The following is an 18,247-nucleotide window of genomic DNA, read 5'->3' as shown; positions in this document are numbered from 1 at the left end:
CTCTACGTCTGTGTCTTTATTCCTGTCCTGCCCCTAGGTTCTTCAGAGGCTTTTTTTTTTTTTTAGATTCCATATATATGTGTTAGCATACAGTATTTGTTTTCCTCTTTCTGACTTACTTTACTTTGTATGACAGACTCTAGGTCCATCCACCTCACTACAAGTAACTCAGTTTCATTTCTTTTTATGGCTGAGTAATATTCCACTGTATATATGTGCCATACCTGTCTTTATCCTTTCATCTGTCAATGGACACTTAGGTGGTTTCCGTGTCCTGGCTATTGTAAACAGAGCTGCAGTGAACATTGTGGTACATGACTCTTTTTGAATTACGGTTTTCTCACAGTATATGCCCAGTAGTGGGATTGTTGGGTCGTATGTTGTTCTATTTTTAGTTTTTTAAGGAACTTACATATTGTTCTCCATAGTGGTTGTATCAATTTACATTCCCGCCAACAGAGAACCTCAGACCCCAGGGAATATTCATCAGAGTGAGGCCTCATGGAGTTCCTCATCTCAGCACCAAGACAGCTCTACCCAATAGCCTACAAACTCCAGTGTTGGAAGCCTCAGGCCAAACAACCAGTAAGACAGGAACACAATCCCACTCATTAAAAAAAAAAAAATGGCAAAAAAATATGTCACAGATGAAGGAACAGGGTAAGAACCTACAAGACCAAATAAATGAAGAGGAAATAGGCAATCTACCCAAAAATGTAACAGCAGACACTGTGGTACTTTTTAAGTGCAGCTGTGGCAAAGTAACACATGAAGAAAAAATGATTTGACCACCATCATGGCCAAAACACTCAAGTACTTAAGTAGAAATAAAATCCCTCAACATATTAAAGTCCATGTATTGAAAATCCATAGCAAACCTCATATCAATGTTTACTTCACATATTATAGAGCTCTTATGTTTGGTTCAAATGTATTTATAATTGTTAAATTTTTCTGAGGAATTGACATTTTTATCAATAGACTTTGCATCAATATGTCAATATTAAATTTACATATATATCAATCTTTGTATTTTGTGATGGTTTTTGGCTTGTATAGTCTCCCTTCTCTCTTCTGGTTACTATTTCCACAGAATATTTTTTCTTTTACTTTCAAGCTATCTGTGTCTTTAGATCAAAAATGGGTCTCCTGAACAATATGTTGTTGGTTTTTGTTATCCGTTCTGTCAGTGCATGTCTTTGGGGAGTTTAGTCTCTTTACATTTAAAGTAATTTCTTACAAGGATGCTTTCTGTTGCTGTTTTGTTACTTGTTTTCTCTGTATCTTACAGGTATTTTTGCCCATCATTTCCTCTTTCTTTTACATTTAGTTGATTTTTTGGCTGTTTGACATGTTTTGTACCCCTTCTCATTTCCCTTTATGTATATCTAATAGGTTTTTTTTGTGTGTATGGTTATCATGGGGATTACATATAAGATCCTAAAGTTTTAACAACCTAATTTGAATTGCTACCAACTTCACTTCAGTCATGTACCAGAGCCACTGATAATAATCCTCAGAGTGAGAAATCAGCAAGATGGCAGATGAGGAAACTCTAGGCTCTCTTCCCCCATGGAAACATCAAGTATATAATATACAGATCAAAGTAGTTTATAAGAACTTTAGAAATGAGTTAAGAACCAAGTACATGTCTAATCAAGAAAAGCTGCATTCAAAACAGAAGGAAATTTCATGCCATTTTGCTCACCTTTATCCCAGACCCTTTCCAATGTAGCACAGCGTGTTTGGGAAGAAAATGCCAATTCTCGTTTCTTCTCTCAGGCAAAGGTAATGAGTGGAACCTGCTTACAGTGTTCTGGCTTATCTGGGGACTACCCTAAGGGCTGGTTCTTGTCTTGCCAGACTCACATCACTAATGGTATAATTTGGATATCAGCTTTGAGGCCACATATATCAGGGCTGGTGCCACAGTATGTTAGAGCTGCAGGGGGTCTGCAGTCCTGCTGTCAGCCAGGAATAAGAGGTTATAGGCAGATGAATATAACAGAAAATATGGTCCAGAAAAGAACCAGGGTGAGACTTTAGTTATATTAAGATATTTAAAGGCAGCTGTATATACTGGTAACAGGAATCAAAGCAAGCACAGTCCTAGGAAAGAAACGTCCTCAGACAACTTTTCTAATTGCCTGTATCCTCCACGCTTCTGCTTATCATCTTACTGTGGTTTCCTTAAATGTGTCCAGGAATTTCTCTCTTGCTGCTTTCAGTTTTACATCATTATCTTTGTTCAGTTTGATAATAATGTGTCTTGTTGTGGGTCACCCTGAGTTTATCCTACTTGTAGTTGTTAAACTTTTTGTATTTATATGTCTATTTTGTCAAATGTGGAAAGTCTTCCTATATCTTCAAACAAATCTTTCTACTACTCTATCTTTTTTCCTTATAAGGATCCCACAGTGGTCCACTGACACAGTGTCCTATAGATCCTATGGGCTGTGTTCACTTTCCTTCAATCTTTTTTCTTTGTTTGTTGGATTCCTTATTTTCAATTGTCCTGTCTTCCAGTTTGCCTCTTGTTTTTACATCTAGTTAAATATGTCATTTTACCTCTTCAGTGAATTTCTTCACTTATTTTATTTTTTCACCTCCTGCTTTGCTTTTTTAAAAAGTAATTTATATCTTTTACTCATTATCATCATTATTACTATATTCTTATATTGTTTCCTGATTTCCTTATTTTTTTGTCCATGTTTTTTTTCCTTTTGCTCTTTGGACATATCTAATACAATTATTTGACATTGTAGATTTGTTGTCTGTGCTTGCTTTGCGATGATTTCTGTTGATTTATTTGCTTCCTTTGAATGGGCCATCTTTCCATGTTTCTTTCTATGCCTTGTGATTTTTTTTTGTTGTTGTTGAAAATTGTGCACTTTTCCCAGATTTTGCAGACTGTGAGCCTCGACATCACCTTGAAGCGAAAGCTTATGACCTCCCCAGTTTTTTCCTTCAGTGTGTGTTGAGTCTTTCCTTCAGCGTGTGTTGACTGACCCTGCTTTCTGCTTTCTCAATTCCCCTATAAAAATAGCTCAATTTTTGAATGTTCAATTTCCCAGATTGTGTGTACCCAGCTTATTCTAGGGCTTTTTGTGGTCTATTGTATGTTTATACCAGTAGGTCAGTCCAGCAGCAGCTTTCAGGAGTACCGCCTGCTGCTTCTGCTCCTTTTCTATGACTAAGATGGGCCATGCTGCTTCTCCTGCACCTGAGATTCAAGTGAGGCAAAACTAGTCCAAACCTTTAGCTCCCTAACATGTTAAAATGTTACAAGTAAGGTCTACCCTACTTTTTCTAGTTTAAGGGAGGGAATTGGGAACTAGGCTGCTGTCTCCTCTAAGCTAAAAGACCATGGTCAAGGGCTAGTAAAAACAAATGCTGTAAAATTTCCTACCACCTGAATATTTTTTCATTTTGAATATTTTATCATTTTTCTTCATTCATTTGCTTACTAAAGACTGCGATTGTTTGCAGAGCTCCTGTCAGTCTATTTCAGCAGTGTATTGTTTTGTTTTGTTTTGAGGTATAGTTGAGTGTTTTTTGATGTTTCCATGAAGAAACAAGGACTTAGAGCTTCCTAGTTCACCATTTTCGCAAAATCACCCTGTTTAAGAAAGCATTTTAACAGAGAGGCTAACGAACAAATAATATCATAAGGGTGTAGATTTTTAGGAATGGTGGTCATTTTAAGGCATCTCTGAGAAGGTGAATTTTGAGTAGAGACCTTAAGGAAGGAAGAGCAGGAGCTGGGGAAGAGCATGAGGCACTGAGGCACTGAGGCACTGAGGAGGAAGGCCTAATATGGTGAGAGAATAGCAAGGAGCATGGTCTGGGGCGATGAGCAGAAGCAGTTGTCACAGCTGAGAGCAGAGTTAGTGAAGGGGCCAAATTATGTAGGGTCCACTCAGGACTCTTGTTTTTTTCTGAAAGGGGTGGGAAATTGAGGAGTAGTTTTGAGCCCAGGGGTGACGTGATTGTATTTCAGTTTTACTGGGATCTCCATTATTGCACTAGAAATAGATTCAAGAGAAGGGTAGGCATGGAATCAGGCAGGGCAATGAGAAGTGTATAGCACTAACGTGCTGAGTAGGAGATTATGGTGACTTGGATGAAGGGTTGGTGACAAGGGGTCAAAAAACGCCTAATTTTTTCTCTCTTCATTTTATTGAGATATAATTGACATAAACACGGTGTAGGTTTAAAGTATATATCATAATGGTTGGACTTACATATACATGTTAGAATGATACCAGAGTAAGTTTAGTGACCATCCATCATCTCACATAGATACAAAATTACAGAAGTAGAAAAAAATTTTTTTCTGTAATGAGAACTCTTAGAAGTTACCCTCTTGACAACTTTCATATATAACATACAGCAGTGTTCATTATATTTATCATGCTGTACAAACATGCTTAGTAGTTGTTTATCTTGTAACTGGAAGTTTGTACCTTTTGACTGCCTTCATTGAATTCCGCCTCCCCCAGTCCCTACCTCTGGTAACCACAGATCTTGTCTGTTTTCAGTGAGCTTGTTGGTTTTTGAAATATAACTGACCTACAACACTTTGTTAGTTCCTGTTATACAACATACTTCTATACATGTCAGAATGATCTCCACAGTAAGTCGAGTTAACATCTGTCACGACACAAAGACAGTGCACAGGTATTGGCTCTGTTCCCCACCCTGTATATGCATACCTATGATTCATTTGTTTTGTGATTGTAAGTTTGTACCTCTTAATCTCCCTCACCTATTTCTTCCCTCCCATCACCTGTCTCCCCTCTGACAATCCCCTGTTTGTTCTCTGGACTTATGACTCTGCTGCTTGTTTTGTTATGTTTGTTCAGTTATTTTGTTTTTTTAGATTCCACATATAAGTGAATTCGTACAGCATTTGTCTTTCTCTGTGTGACTTATTTCACTAAGCCTAATATGCTCTAGGTTCATGCGTGTGCAAAATACTTGTAATTCTGAAAATTGAGCCAACGCAGTTTCTCTTGGTCTAGATAATGGAGTGTGAGAGAAAGACAGGAGTCCAGGATGACACTGAGATTTTTTTGCATGAACAGATGAAAAACTTTTGGTAGAGTACAGAAATTCACGTTTAGACTCATTAAATGTGAAATGCCAGTTAGACCTCCAGTGGAAATGGCAAGGTTGTTTGGTGACTACACTAATTTAATGCTTGTGTTCTAGAAAGAGTCGTGGTAAACCATAAATTACTATCTAGGTTGATAAGGAAACCAACACAGAAGATCTCTTCCCAGAAGAGGTGGCGAGTCTGCCAAAGGAGGGGCCCGGCCGCAGGGCCCGCGGCTCGCCCTTCACGCGGAGCAGCACCATTGTCCGTTCCCAGACTTTCTCGCCCGGAGCACGAAGCCAGTACGTTTGCAGCGTAGGTCGGGAGTCCTTTGCCACCTACCTGGAAGGATTCTTCATCGGTCGCGGGCGGGGCTGGGCAGCAGAGGGTTGGAGCTCCCGGCTGACCCTCACCTGCACGCAGGGTTGAGAACTCTGAGACAAGTGGAGGGGGAGACCCCACCTGCTGTGGTCCGTGGAGACAGGACAGCAGGTTGGAGGTCGGCCGGCCGTGGCCGTGTGACAGTAACAGCACGGACTAGCAGAGACGAGGCGCTGTTGAGGATTAGTGCTCACGGCGCAGCACACTGGGGCGCCATTTGGCTCGAGGAGAGCTTCGACCCTCCCGCTCCTCTGACGGGGCTCGTTGGGAAAAGCATCTTCCCTTGAAGGGGCTACCGTGGAGCCGCTGCATTAGGGCGGAGCCAGAGTTTGATCATATGAGAGAGGCAGACCGTCAGGCCCACGTGGGAGATACTGAGGGGTCGCCAGGCCCACCCTCAGGCTCAGAAACTGGCTAGGACTCACGGAACTCAGAAAAACCGTCGTATCCACGGTGATGGTGCGCCGCAGGGAAGGGGTGCAGGCCGACGCGCAGGGGGAAGAGGCATCGGGCAGCGCTCCGGAGAGACCGGGCGGAGCTTCCAGCCCTTCTCCCGCAGCGGAGTTGTGCGGCAGCTCTCACCTCTCGGCGCAGTGGTAGCGTGCCCGGGGCACAGCCGACCAGGGACGCTCACCCGAGGCTTGGTGCCCAGGGCTTTTGTGGGGGTTGTCACGGGGCACAGCTGGTGGCCGACGTGGCCGACCTTCGTCTGAGCCCCTCCAGGGTCAAGCTGATGGCCCAGGGCCCCCCTCACATTGTCAGCAGAGACTGTGTGGCCGGGCCAAGGTCCCCAGGTAAACAGAGACACTTAGAACGTTCTAGGGACTTACAGGTCACTGCCCAGGAGCTGAGCAGGGAGCCCACCTTCCTTGGGGAGGGAATCCTTTACTCACAGGAGGGAGCAACAGGGGCTGGGCCCCGGGTGGCCACGTTTGTGAGGCCTTCAGCTCCTCTCCCCGCGCAGTGAGGTGTCCCGGTCGTGCTGCCCCGGGCAGCCCAGGGTCAGGCGGGGCACTCCTGCCCCATCAGGCTGCAGCTCTGCGGGGCCTGATGCTTCATCACGCGGCTGGAGGTGCCTGATCGAGGGCCGTCCTTCCTTATCCTAGACTCCTGCCGAACCCCTGAGGAGCAGCCTCCAGCCTGCTTGCTGAGGAGGACGGGGTGGTTAAGGAGGAAGCCCTTCACCTCCCCAGAGACAGGCCTCCAGCCCCTGCCCTGTGCTTTGCGCCCTGCACAAAGGCACGCACTGACCGGCGATGCGTCTAGAGGCCTCTTTGTTTTTATATATGTTTGTGATGATTGGGAGGCACGTAAGTGCAGTGCTGTGACATTCCCTGATATCTGGGGTTCATTGGTATGGCAAGTAAGGCCGTGAAGGCCAAGACTTTGCTTTCACACAGATATACGTTGATCCTGAAATGAAAACCTGCCACCAAATGAAATACGTAATGTCTTGGCTCCCATGAAGTCGGCATTATTTATTTTTCTTTTTAAAGACAGGCCTTTTCCCTTGATGGGCAGGGTGGGTGTTAGTGGTGTGCGCTTGTCCTCCTGCCAGGAACGAGGCTCTTATCTGGAACGCCACTCTTCCAAGCTCTTGCGAAAGCTAGAAACACAGCAAATGAGAATGATTGATAAAAGTAAAAAGCCCTGAGGAGAGTGCGGGTTTTCATGATCGTCACACCATATCAAGAGGCAGTTGGCATTGACAGGACTGAAATTGTGTTGCTCGATTAGCTTGGAAAACCTCAGCTGGTTCAGTTGATGGACCTGAAGGAGGGGTGGGGCTGGGGGTTGGTCTGCTTATTTGGTTTGTCTTTGTTTGGCCTGAAACTCTTTTGTAGGGTTTTCTTGTAAGCGAAACCCAAAGTCTTGGTAAAAGCTTTAAGCGGCATATGTGTTTGAGTACTTGCGCGAGAAACAAAATAATCCAGTTCAGAGTACACAGAGAATGAATGTTGAATTCTTGAGGAAGTGTTTCTGAACCTCAGTCTTTTTGGTGTAGCTTTATCGTAGTGACAGCGACAGTTCAACGCTGTCCCGGAAGTCTCCCTTTGTCTGAAACACTTTGGAAAGACGAACCCTTCGCTATAAGCAGGTATGTGCCACGTAGACTAATATGCCATCCCTACATACCCTGGGAGTTACTTCTACAAACCTGAAGAGGTAATATTTTAGGTAAGATTAATTGAAAGGTAATATGTTTATTTCCTTGTTTACTTAGATATAATTTTTAAAAGTGTATATAATGTCAATGTTACCAATATTTGTTAATTTCCTAAGATAATGTCATAATCTAAGATAATATATGATCTTTACATTTTAAAATATAATAAACAGCCATTCTGTATAAGAGATTCTTCTTTCTTTTTTGACAAGGGAGTATATACAGTTTAGAAATTTTGAGTCTTTCAATGTGGCGCATTCTCCTACATAGGACTTCTACAGTTTTCCTTTATATACACTGAATTTTTTCTCCACATCACGCCAGTTTACACAGTTTTGCTACTTTTAATTTGTAAGGTAGTGGTTCCCTGACTTTGCTGGGCAAGAATTCTTTGAAAGAAAAAGAAATTGCCAGATCTCCTTGTGGTGGTTGTATTTAGAGTAGCCGCTGACTGAGAATGATAAGAAAATACATAACTCAGCAACAAAAGTATTTCTCAGCAGCCATGCTGTTGGCATTTTGGCCTAGGTCTGTCTTTGTTGGAGGCCGTCCTGTGCACTGTGGGCCGTTGTGCTACATCCCTGGCCTTGACCCACTAGTTGCCAGTGTCACCCCCTCCCCCAGTTGTGACAACCAAAAATGTCCCCTGAGGGCCCAAGTCACCCCTGGTTGGGAACCAGTGAGCTCTACCATGAATTCAGCAGAACTTTTAAGTGAGTTTGTGTTTATTAAGTCACTTACAGATGCAGTTAACTTCTGTATATGTGCAAAATAGTGTTATGGGTGTGTAAGACGCATACAGTTACTCAGTCCTCCCGACAACGCTGATAGGCTCGTGGATTTGTGATTTTGTTGCACTAACTACCTTCTCCAGCGTTGTTTGCCATGGGGTGGGAAGTACTGCTCTCAGCTCCGTGTACAAAATTCTATTCTCGTCTTAGAACTTTCTTGAAAACAGGAGACTTGCTTACTTCAGGCTTATATGGGGAGGAATGTTTTTTGTTGTTGTTGTGTTTTGGCCTCGCTGCGCGGCTTGCAGTCATAGTTCTCAGACCAGGGATTGAACTTGCACCCCAGCATTGGAAGCGGGGAGTCCTAACCTTTGGACTACCAGGGAATTCCCTGGGGAGGAACGTTTTTGACAGCTTGTGTGTGTTTAACCAGAAAGCCCTCAACGTGGTTTATAACGTGCTTTTTTCCCGTTACGCAGTAGGTCATTAAGGTTTTGCCGTGTCGGTATATTTTTCATCTTTTTACAATACCTGCATGTTCTGCTGGCCTTATAATGTAGTTGATCACTTTTCTCTTGTTAGGTATTTAGGATTTTTTCTGTCATAAACCTTTTGCTGTGCCTTTCAGATGCAAGTCAAATGAAATTTCAGACCCAAAGAAAACACAACATTTTGTGGCTCTTGCTTATATTGTCAAGTAGCACTTGAGAAAGATGACGCCCTCCTGCCCCGGGTGAGAGGGTCTGTTTCTCTGCGCTTTAGCCAAAGCCTAGGTCGTCATTACAGCGGACAGTTTGCTGTCACTGGCTCGTTACCGGAGTGGAGGTTTGAACCCGTGTCGCCCACATCCGTGTTGTGTTGGCGTCGGGCCACGCTGCGGGTGTCTCCCTCCAGTGGGGTCGGTCACTCGGGGAAGAAGCTGCAGGCAGGGCGCGGGCGGGGTGGGCGCGCTCACGGCCGCGGTCTCGCAGCCCTGCAGGTCCTCCCTGGCGGCGCTGGCGGCGCGCACGTCCCTGGACCTGGAGCTGGACCTGCAGGCGACGCGGACGCGGCAGCGGCAACTGAACGAGGAGCTGTGCGCCCTGCGCGAGCTGCGCCAGCGCCTGGAGGACGCCCAGCTCCGCGGCCACGCCGAGCCCCTGGCCTGGCTGCTGCGCAACGAGCGCTTCCGGAGCCTGCTGCGGGAGGCCGAGAGGCAGGTGAGGCCCCGGCCCGCCAACGGGGGGAGGGGGCAGGCGGGCGAGCCTTTCTCACCTCCCGGTGCCCGGATCTGGCAGGGGCTTCTATCACTCTTCACTACAAATAGAACTACCATATGACCCAGCAATCCCACTACTGGTCATATACCCTGAGAAAACCATAATTCAAAAACAGTCATGTACCAGAATGTTCATTGCAGCTCTATTTACAGTAACCAGGAGATAGGAACAACCTAAGTGTCCATCATCGGATGAATGGATAAAGAAGATGTGGCACATATATACAATGGAATATTACTCAGCCATAAAAAGAAACGAAATTGAGTTATTTGTAGTGAGGTGGATGGACCTAGAGTCTGTCATACAGAGTGAAGTAAGTCAGAAAGAGAAAAGCAATTCTCGTATGCTAACACATATATATGTGTCATGAAGAACCTAGGGATAAGATGGGAATGGACTAGAGAATGGACTTGAGGATATGGGGAGGGGGAAGGGTAAGCTGTGACAAAGAGAGTGGCATGGACATATGTACACTACCAAATGTAAAATAGATAGCTAGTGGGAAGCAGCCGCATATCACAGGGAGATCAGCTCAGTGCTTTGTGACCACCTGGATGGGTGGGATAGGGAGGGTGGGAGGGAGGGAGACACAAGAGGGAAGGGATATGGGAACATATGTATATGTATAACTGATTCACTTTGTTCTAAAGCAGAAACTAACACACCAAGTGAACCTGAGCCCGTGCAGACTCGGAAAACTCCGGCGAACCTAAGAATGGCGGGTACGGGTTTGGTGGCTGGAGAGGTGGTGGTGGATGCGCTGCCGTATTTTGACCAAGGTTATGAAGCGCCTGGTGTGCGGGAAGCGGCTGCTTGGTGGAGGAGGAAACACGCAGATACCGACCTACCAAGAACTACCTGAGCTACCTGACAGCCCCGGATTATTCCACTTTTGAAACCGACATAATGAGAAATGAATTTGAAAGATTGGCTGCTTGACAACCAATTGAATTGCTCAGTATGAAACGATATGAACTTCCAGCCCCTTCCTCGGGTCAGAAAAATGACATTGCTGCGTGGCAAGAATGCGTAAACAACTCTATGGCCCAGTTAGAGCATCAGGTCGTTCGAATTGAGAATCTGGAACTAATGTCACAGCATGGATGCAATGTCTGGAGAGTGTATAATGAAAATCTAGTTCATATGATTGAACATGCACAGAAAGAGCTCCAGAAGTTAAGGAAACATATTCAGGACTTAAACTTGAAAGCAGCGAAAGAACATGCAACTCACAGCTGGATCTAAATTAAGAGAAATGGAGTCAACTTGGGTATCCCTGGTCAGTAAGAATTATGAGATTGAAAGGACTATTGTACAATTAGAAAATGAACTCTTTCAAATGAAGTAGCAACATGGAGAGGCAAACAAAGAAAACATACGGCAAGACTTCTGAAAAAGACTAATCTGGTGGGTAAAAAGGAAGGCATGTTGGGCTTTCACAGAAGATCAAACATCTGAACTGTGAAGAACAACAGCATCTTACGGAAATCATCAGTGGTTAAATGTTTAGAAAGCATAGAATGTGGACTGTTATATTCTGTTTGTACATTTCAGCAAAATAAAAAAATTCAACATAAAAAAAAACCTAACACACCATTGTAAAGCAAATATACTCCAACAAAGATGTAAAAAAAACCCCCCAAAACTGGAAGCAAACCTGTCTGGTTCACCCCGCATTGCTGTTCCAGAGGAGACAGACCAAACTTGACTTCCATCAAGAACAGGCAGCTGAGAAGATGCTGAAGAAGGCCTCCAAAGGGGTGTGCCAGCTGCGCAGGCAGAACTTCAAAGAGCCCATCCAGGTGCAGGCGTTCAGGTGGGGAGAAGCCCAGGCCTCACTCTCCAGCTTGCTTTTTACTGTCATACCTTTGTCATTATAAAGAGTAAAGTAAGTATTGAGAAAGACCCACAAGGAAGTCGAGAACAAAGCTGGAATCCCCACTGCTGTTAGCATTGTGCGATTTTTCTCCTGATTTATTTTCTGTGTAGCTTTAATTAAGGCCAATTATGATCATTTTTGTTTAATTTTGCATTCAGCTTATTAAGAATTAAAATACCACATGTTACTACCTAACCTGTTATTTTTTTCATGACTAATTTCATCTAATAAACATAATTCACTTACTGGCTCTTGTAACATCTTTTATGTTTATGATCATAAATAACAGCAATTTACATATGTACAGTATGTGTTATCTTTGCTTTTTAAAATTTAGATTGAAGCATACTCTATATATAGGAAAATGTTCTTTTCTATGAATATAGTTTAGTGAGTTCTCATAAACTGAACATTACAGAAATCAAAACATTATCAGCATTTCCAGATTACCCTGCAAATTTCCTTAAACACTGTGTTGAATTCTAATGACATAAATTAGTTTTGCATGGTTTTGTTCTTTTATACAGCCGCAGTTAACACAGTTCTATCCATACTACTTTGTGCCTGCCTTTTAGCTTTGTTTTTCTCTATACCTGTAACTTTTATGACCTTATCATAAAATAACACAAGATATTATAACCACTTCCTTCAGTTTGGATTTAGAATTCATATATTGATATATTTTAAAAATGTATTCATTTGTTGATAGAACAAGAATTAACCCTTACTATGTAGCAGGCACTCTTCCAGCCACTGGAGATAAATCCCTGCCCTCCTAGGAGTATCATAACTTCTATTAAAATTTTGAAAATTTGTGTACAAACATATGGGAATTCAAATTCTGGTTGTTCTGTGAACAAGGAAAGCCATCACTGATATGAGAGCTTCCTGCCAGCTTTCAGTGTCTGCATATCACCTTCTAACATAATTTTTTCCATGCCCACCCATAGAGAAGATAACATTTTTCACGAGACCAAGGACCAACATACCTCCGCTGCTGGTTGATGATATTTGATGAAGTATTTATCTGCCTATTTTATTTCCACGAAGTTCTAAAATTGTCTAGCTAAAATTGTCTTTCAAATATTTGTGCAAAGTTATTAATATACACATTTTGTTTTCAAAAGTCTATAAATATGTATTTTTTGATAGTGACAGGAACAAGGCTTGGCTTTTCCTTGTTGTTAAATTAACATCTCAAGCAGGTTATTTTATAAAAGAGTAGCTATTGTGTTAAGATTCGACAGTTTCCGTGCTGTTTTTCTTTGACTTGAAGGGTGGAAGACAGAAACTCAGGCAAATTCACTCTATTGTCATTTATTTATAGTTCTTTTTTCCCTCCTTGAAGGAAAATACTGACTTTAAGGTGTATTTTAAGACTGAAATTTAGTTCTTCAGTATTTGCCATGTGGTAGAATGGATCTTTGGGGCCGGTTTTGTGTCTGACATCGGAAATGCAAACACTATGTGCTGAACTCGTCACTCGTCCCGTTTCTCCTGTATGCATTTATCACGTATATTGTACACTTTCGCACCCTTTATGTTCTGTTAAGATGCCACCTTAGGGGCTCAGTCCTAAGTCAGTGCGGGGTGCGCGTTGTGGAGCTCGGTCTCCCACGCGGGCTGGGCACCCATAGCCCCTGGTTTCCGTGCACCTTTCCGTGCCCACCCCGGGTCTGAGGCTGGTCACGGAGCCCCTGGCAGCCACACAGCCCACCCTCACCCAGCCTCGGCAGCCCCGCCTGCCTTTCCAGTCCGCCCCGTCTGATCCTGACCGACAAGGAAGGAGGTGGTGGAGCTTCTGCTCTGCTGCTCTGCACTGCAGGAAAGTGAAAAGAGAAGAAGGAAGGTGTGTTTTCACTGAGTCACTGGATCCGCTGATGGATAGAGCAGTCACGACGTGGACGCGATAACCTTTGAAGGCGCTTTCTTGAGGAAGCCAGCTTCCGTGGGAACTACAACTGCCTGGCGAGTCACTCACAGGAGAGCATGTGCTTTCGATCAGAAAGCCCCCACCCCATACTGGAGTCTTCCCAACATTTCTTAAGAAGTCGTAGAACTAGCTCATGAGGAAAAATATGTTTATTCAATAAAAGGATACAACTATTCTTTTGAATTTCCAAGTGATATAAATATTTTGCCTAATATATACTTATTATATTTAAAATGCAGTCTTCTTCGTGAAGCTTTGGATGAGTAAACAAGATCAATCAAAATGTGAAAGAAAGAAAATACAACTCTTCCTGTAGCTTTCTTCTCCCTCTTTTCCGTTGAAAATATCTGTTAATCATGGTCTCCTCATTAGTCTGAAGCCTCTTCCCTAGTATAACCTGCCTTTCTTTTAAATTGAGTTAAAAATTATTTTGTGAAAGCCTTTCATTGACACTCCACATAATATGGACAATAGAGTTTGTAAGTAGTACTAAGACTGAAAACTTCATGCTATTCACAGTTGTCATCTGTTGCTATGCGTTTGTGCTTCTAATCTTTCTTTTTTTTTTTCCCTCATCAATTTCTTAGTGTATATACTGGCAGTGGAAGCAGAGACTCACAAAACATTCCTTATTAGAATTAGCAGCCAAGCAGACAGCATGGATAAGCAAGTGAGGACAGTTAGGCCCTCTCTAACTTCCCTGAGCTATTTGAAACTTTAAAATCAAACAAAGAACTGTTTACCACTGGACTCTAGAGCATGCAAATGGCAAGTTATTTATGTCTGAGGTACAGTCTCCATTCATGTGGGGAGACTTGCAGAATGCATTTTCTCTGTGCTGCTTTTTAGCAGCTGTGCCAGCATAGAAATGCCCCAAACAAGTGCTTTTGAATAACACTGCTTAACATACCCCTCTCCACCCTCTACCCCCAGCTCAAGCAGATTTCCATTTGGAAGTGTTTCCCTGCTAGAGAGCTGGGTTTTTTTTGTTGTTTTAAATCCCATCTTAGCCAAATGCAGCTTCTATGGCAATGCACTGGCCTCTTACATTTGCCACTTCTCTGTTTTACTTCTCCATGCTCTGCCCTGCATGTGATTGCTTTTATAAGATCATAGTAAGGACGTAAAATCAAGACAAATGAAGAAAAGTTCTGTGCTGCCTGTGGAGGACCCCTTTTTGAGTGTTCATTGTTCATGCTGGAAAGGACAAATGGTCTGTGTTAGAGGCTCTGGTGGAGCAGATGGTGGGCTTGATTTTGCAACTTCTGATCAATTAAGACTGTCAAGAGCATATCCCACATGAACGAAAACTTAAGTCCTGTTGCTTTATGTTTATCTTTGTTTATCCTTAAGTGTTGTGTCCCCATGATGAAGTGATATAAAATACTATATCTTCCTCAATTAAAATTTAGAACTCAGTCATTCGTATGTTTTTTCATGTATTCATTACTTTATTAATAAAACATATTTACTGAACACCTGCTACTTACCTGGCACTATTGTAGGCCCTAGAATAAATTCCTGACATCATGGGAGCATCAGAAACTGTATGACATAATATGTCTACATGTTTCATTTGTCATTAAGAAAACTGCCCTATTTTATTGGCAGTCCTGCTCGGGGTAGTCAGAGGTAGATTGCAAATGCTGATATCCCTTTTCAAGAAACTGTTAAAATGCTGCCACTAAGCTCTTCAATATTCCTCTCTTTGCTTATGTCACCATTTCCTCCGATTTGTATTGTTTGAAAGTATTTCTTAAAATTAGAGTTCTTAAAACAGAGTGGAAATATGTTTTAAAATTCCTTTTAAGTTTTGGAGAACTATAAATGTATAAAAATAGTAAAATAAACCCCTATGGTCCTCTGACCAAATTTCAGCATGGATCAGTCATGGGCAAATTTGTTTCTTTTACACTTTCATTCACTTCTCATATTTTGAAGGAAATCCCACACAAAATATCATTTTGTCTGTAAATATTTCAGCTCCCATCCTATAGTAATCTAGGGTTTTCCAAAAGTCTCCTCATTAAAATAAACTCATGGTTGAAAGAAGCTTGTTAGGAATAAAAAAAAGACATTGATTTCACCTTTTCACTGATTTCTGTGTTAGGAAGAACCTTGGATGAAGACCAAAATACATATTTCTTATTTTAAATCAAAATTTCATAGTGTTCTATTGACCTTACTTTATTTTATCTTATTTTATTATTTTTAAATTTTTATATATCCTGAGTCTTTCATACGCGTGAGATTTCCTTTGTCTCACTGTTGGGCTGCAGGCCAGAGGCCTGCAAGCCCTAGGCCTGCAAACCCTGCACTTGCCCAGATTTAAGACCAAAGAAAGAGCCTGGGGTCAGCAACATAGACGTCAGTGGTTTAATGGCTGGGGGTGGGGTGGGGGTGCTTACACATCTAAGCAAGATCCTGGAGCAACACCCCATCATGTGCAGCTCACAGCAGGCAGGACTCCTGGGGTAGGGGGGAAGGTTACCAGTTATAGGTGTAATTGACACCAGGTTGGCTCATTAGTTACCAGGGAAACTAGTAGAGGGGCACACCCCTCACTGCCCCTTTGTTAAGCTATCCTGGTAAAGGTGTTCTGATCTAAAGCTACAACAATCACTAGCTGGGGCAGGGGCAGGTAAGTAGGAGAAAGTCAATCATGTGAGTAAGGTGTAGGTGAAGCAGGCACTGGTCCAGCAGGGGATGTACAGAGAGCAAGCGGACAGCCATCTGGGGGGTCTGATCATGCAGATAGGATAATAATTAGGTGATTGTTTCAGTTGACTTTGCTTTTACCTTTTATATTGGTTTTCTTTGCTGTGTGAGATAGTACGCGAAGTGAGGAAGTTAACTGTGGGTACAAAGGGAATCCTGCACTTGGTAACTCATATGCTTGTACCATTCAATACCCAGGTTGTCTCATCAAGGTGAACGACACAGTACTGATTGATTTAGGGACTGGCAAGATACCAGCTTTATCAATCTGAGGGTGCATACATGGGGACTCATTACTGCTATTTTCTCAACTTTTGCAAATCTTTGAAAATAATTTTTGAAGTTGAATTATATTTCCTATTTCCAATTAAAGTAAATGTTATTTATTAAATTAAATTTCCAATTAAAATTTAACTTTACAGATTTTCCCCCCAACTTAACTTTGTTTTACATATATCTGTATCTCTTTCTCTTATGATGAAACTCCTGGTATTAATTAATTAATTAATTAATTAAGTTACTTAGTTTTATAAACAATACACATAAAATAACATCAAAATTGCAAAGCCAGTATTCCTAGGGACAAGAAATCCACTGAGTGGAGACAAAGGTGTTTTTGTAGTTCTTTTTGACCCAGGAATTATATTCCTGGTATTACTAATGTGGTATTGATAGATTACTAGCAGTGGCAGTGTTAGATTGTCATCCTCAATACCACACCCTGATATCTGATACCACTTGCAAGTTTGTGGGTGGGTGGGGTCCCCAAACCACACCCGGATTTAATAACACTTTAGAACAACTTGCAATACCCACTGAAGGCTGTTACACTCACGGTTACAATTTATCATAGGGAAAGGATACCGATTAAAGTCAGCCAAGGGAAGAGGTGCAGTAGGGCAGGGTCTAGGAAAGCTACACACACAAACCCTCCAATTGTCTTCTCCCAGTGAAGTCATGGATATTGCTAAGTATTCCTGGCTGTGATGTGTGACAACGGACACGGAGTATGGTCAACCAGACAGACCCACCCAAGCCTTAATGTCCAGAGTTTTTATTGGGAGTCAGCCATGTGGCTGACCACCCCTGTGGCTGATCCTAGCCTCTAGTCCCTTGAGTGGTAGAGCTAATACCCAGTGGCTCCAAGTCCCTACCATATATCACATTGTTAGACAGTCAAGTGTAGCCGGAAGCCCCCAGGTAAACAGAAACACTGTTATCAGGCTGGATGTTCTAAGAGCTAAGAGGTCACCTCTTGGGGATGAGGAAGGCAAAGACTAGATGTCTCTTTACTACTCACCATTTTCTCTATGCTTCGTTAACAGCGTTGGGTAGATTTGTTTGTTGGGTAGGTTTGTTTGCTTCTGTTTGCAGTATGAGGTTGTGTTCCTCTGTTTTTTTTCCTGTTCATCCACATCCTTTTAATATGTAAGACCAATTTGATTGGATCAGAAGTGAAGAAAACAGTATGGAAAAGTATAATCAAAAAAGTTTCAGGGGGCCTCCCTGGTGGCGCAGTGGTTAAGAGTCCGCCTGCCGATGCAGGGGATACGGGTTCGTGCCCCGGTCTGGGAGGATCCCATATACCGCGGAGCGGCTGGGCCCGTGAGCCATGGCCGCTGGGCCTGCGCATCCGGAGCCTGTGCTCCGCAACGGGAGAGGCCACAACAGTGAGAGGCCCACATACCGCAAAAAAAAAAAAAAAAAAAAAAGTTTCAGGACTTCCCTGGTGGCACAGCGGTTAAGGATATGCCTGACAATGCAGGGGACACAGGTTCGATCCCTGGGCTGGGAAGATGCCACATGCCCTGGAGTAACTAAGCACATGCGCCACAACTACTGAAGCCTGTGTGCTCTAGGGCCCATGTGTTATAACTACTGAGCTGGTGTGCTGCAACTACTGAAGCCTGCAGGCCTAGAGCCCATGCTCCGCAACAAGAGAAGCCACTGCAATGAGAAGCCCGCACACCACAGCGAAGAGTAGCCCCCACTCACCACAACTAGAGAAAGTCTGTGCACAGCAACAAAGATCCAATTAAATTTATTATTAATATAATAAATTAAATTTATTTAATTTTAAT

General features: G+C 42.9%; 1 protein-coding gene and 1 pseudogene across 1 annotated transcript in view; both read left to right on the top strand.

The window, feature by feature from the left end:
• The window catches only part of LOC132482960 (protein WWC3-like), a 40,803-nt gene extending 28,273 nt beyond the window's left edge, over positions 1–12,530 (top strand). Inside the window, 6 exon segments of the mRNA XM_060088236.1 lie at positions 1,720–1,788; positions 5,249–5,413; positions 7,485–7,577; positions 9,349–9,576; positions 11,325–11,462; positions 12,468–12,530. Coding sequence (XP_059944219.1) covers positions 1,720–1,788; positions 5,249–5,413; positions 7,485–7,577; positions 9,349–9,576; positions 11,325–11,462; positions 12,468–12,530 — 756 coding nt within the window.
• On the top strand, positions 10,310–11,157 carry LOC132482939 (pre-mRNA-splicing factor SPF27-like; annotated as a pseudogene).
• Positions 12,531–18,247: the final 5,717 nt, after the last annotated feature.

The sequence above is a fragment of the Mesoplodon densirostris genome, assembly GCF_025265405.1.
Source record: "Mesoplodon densirostris isolate mMesDen1 chromosome Y unlocalized genomic scaffold, mMesDen1 primary haplotype SUPER_Y_unloc_1, whole genome shotgun sequence".
In the NCBI taxonomy this organism is placed as follows: Eukaryota; Metazoa; Chordata; class Mammalia; order Artiodactyla; family Ziphiidae; genus Mesoplodon; species Mesoplodon densirostris.
The sequence above is the reverse complement of the archived record's forward strand: the minus strand, read 5'-3'. Positions and strand labels throughout refer to the sequence as shown.